Here is a 1,530-nt window from a genome sequence, read left to right as displayed (position 1 = left end):
GTCATCAGCACATTCATGACAATCTGTGAGACAGATGCACACTGAAGTATATCAGTAACTTGTGATCATGTCACACTGCCACCTGCATTTCTATTATCTCACAAAGAAAACAATGAAATATAAATAGTATGGCTCTCACAGTGAAGCTCACTTTAGACAGCTACACACTTGAAAACAAGTTTGGTTACAACAGTCTCCATCAGTCAAATGCATCTTCCTTTATTATATATTGTCATTTTCTCTTTTCTCATTCAGGGAAACAAATAATGGAACCAGAAAAGAAAGCTGCAGCCATATCAAATTACACATTTTTTCGTCCTGTGAAATTCTATCTGAGTGGTTTTTCTGACGTCTCCCATGTTAAATATTTCTATGTCTTCCTTTGTTTTGTCTATATCATGACTGTTCTTGCGAATGGCCTCCTCCTCTTCGTGATTTACCTGATCAAAACTCTTCATACTCCTAAATACATGATTGTGTTCAACCTGGCTGTGACAGATTTGTGTGGGAGCACTGCTCTCATCCCAAAGCTCTTGGACACATTTTTGTTTGACAACAGATACATTGTCTATGAGGCTTGTTTAAGTTACATGTTCTTTGTTTGGTTGTTTGCGTATGTGCAGTCATGGACACTTGTGATTATGGCATATGACAGATTTATAGCAATTTGCTTCCCTTTAAGGTACCATAGTATTGTGACTAAACCAGCTATTGCTGCAATGCTGCTGTTTGTGTGGGTTTTTTTACTGAGTGTAGTAGCGTGCACGGTTGGGTTTCTTGATCGTCTCTCCTTCTGTGGATCTGTGGTGATACTAAGTTTTTACTGTGATCATGGACCAGTATATCGTCTGGCATGTACATAATGACGCGTATTTAAATTACATAACCTCAGCTGGGTTGTAATTCCTCTTGTAGTGATAGCACTGACATATAGTTGCATTGGCATAGCACTGAGCAGGATTGCTTCAAGAGAGGAACATCTCAAAGCTTTGAAAACTTGTACTTCTCACCTGATTCTTGTGGCTTTTTTCTACTTACCACTCTTGGGAACCAACATAGCTGCAACGACCTACATCCATCCTAATGCTAGAATTATAAACTCTACTTTGTCACATATCATACCACCTTTGCTCAATCCTATTATATACTCCTTAAAGACAGAAGAAGTGCTGACATCTGTCAGGAAACTTTATAAAATTTCTAGGCTGAGCAGCATGACTTCATCCAAAAAGGTGACTTCTTTATGATTAGTGTGTTGATACATCAAAATGTGTTTATCATTCTTATATTTAGCAGCTCTTCTTTCTAGCCAGTAGAACAATTTCAGATTTAAAAATAGCGGTTTTCATGTGTAAGCTCATTTACTGTATTTCACTGTTGTAACAGTTTTATATTAATCTTTCCAAATGAAAACAGAGTTATGTTACTATACACTGCCTAAGATATCAATAATGTGGGGGGAATATATCAACAGTTATTTTACAATACTCATAAAGATGTCAATTTTAACAATAAAAAATTACATTATTA

General features: G+C 36.4%; 1 protein-coding gene across 1 annotated transcript; it reads left to right on the top strand.

Annotated features, from left to right (window-relative positions):
• Nucleotides 1–266: 266 nt before the first annotated feature.
• On the top strand, nt 267–1,232 carry LOC109953917 (olfactory receptor 52E8-like; the record flags this gene model as incomplete). The annotated part of the gene is given in 1 exon segment (XM_020589352.1): nt 267–1,232. A coding segment is annotated over 1 exon segment (966 nt), but the record flags the coding sequence as incomplete, so codon positions are not given.
• Nucleotides 1,233–1,530: the final 298 nt, after the last annotated feature.

Source organism: Monopterus albus, unplaced genomic scaffold, assembly GCF_001952655.1.
Source record: "Monopterus albus unplaced genomic scaffold, M_albus_1.0 scaffold2009.1, whole genome shotgun sequence".
NCBI classification, from domain to species: Eukaryota; Metazoa; Chordata; class Actinopteri; order Synbranchiformes; family Synbranchidae; genus Monopterus; species Monopterus albus.
The sequence above is the reverse complement of the archived record's forward strand: the minus strand, read 5'-3'. Positions and strand labels throughout refer to the sequence as shown.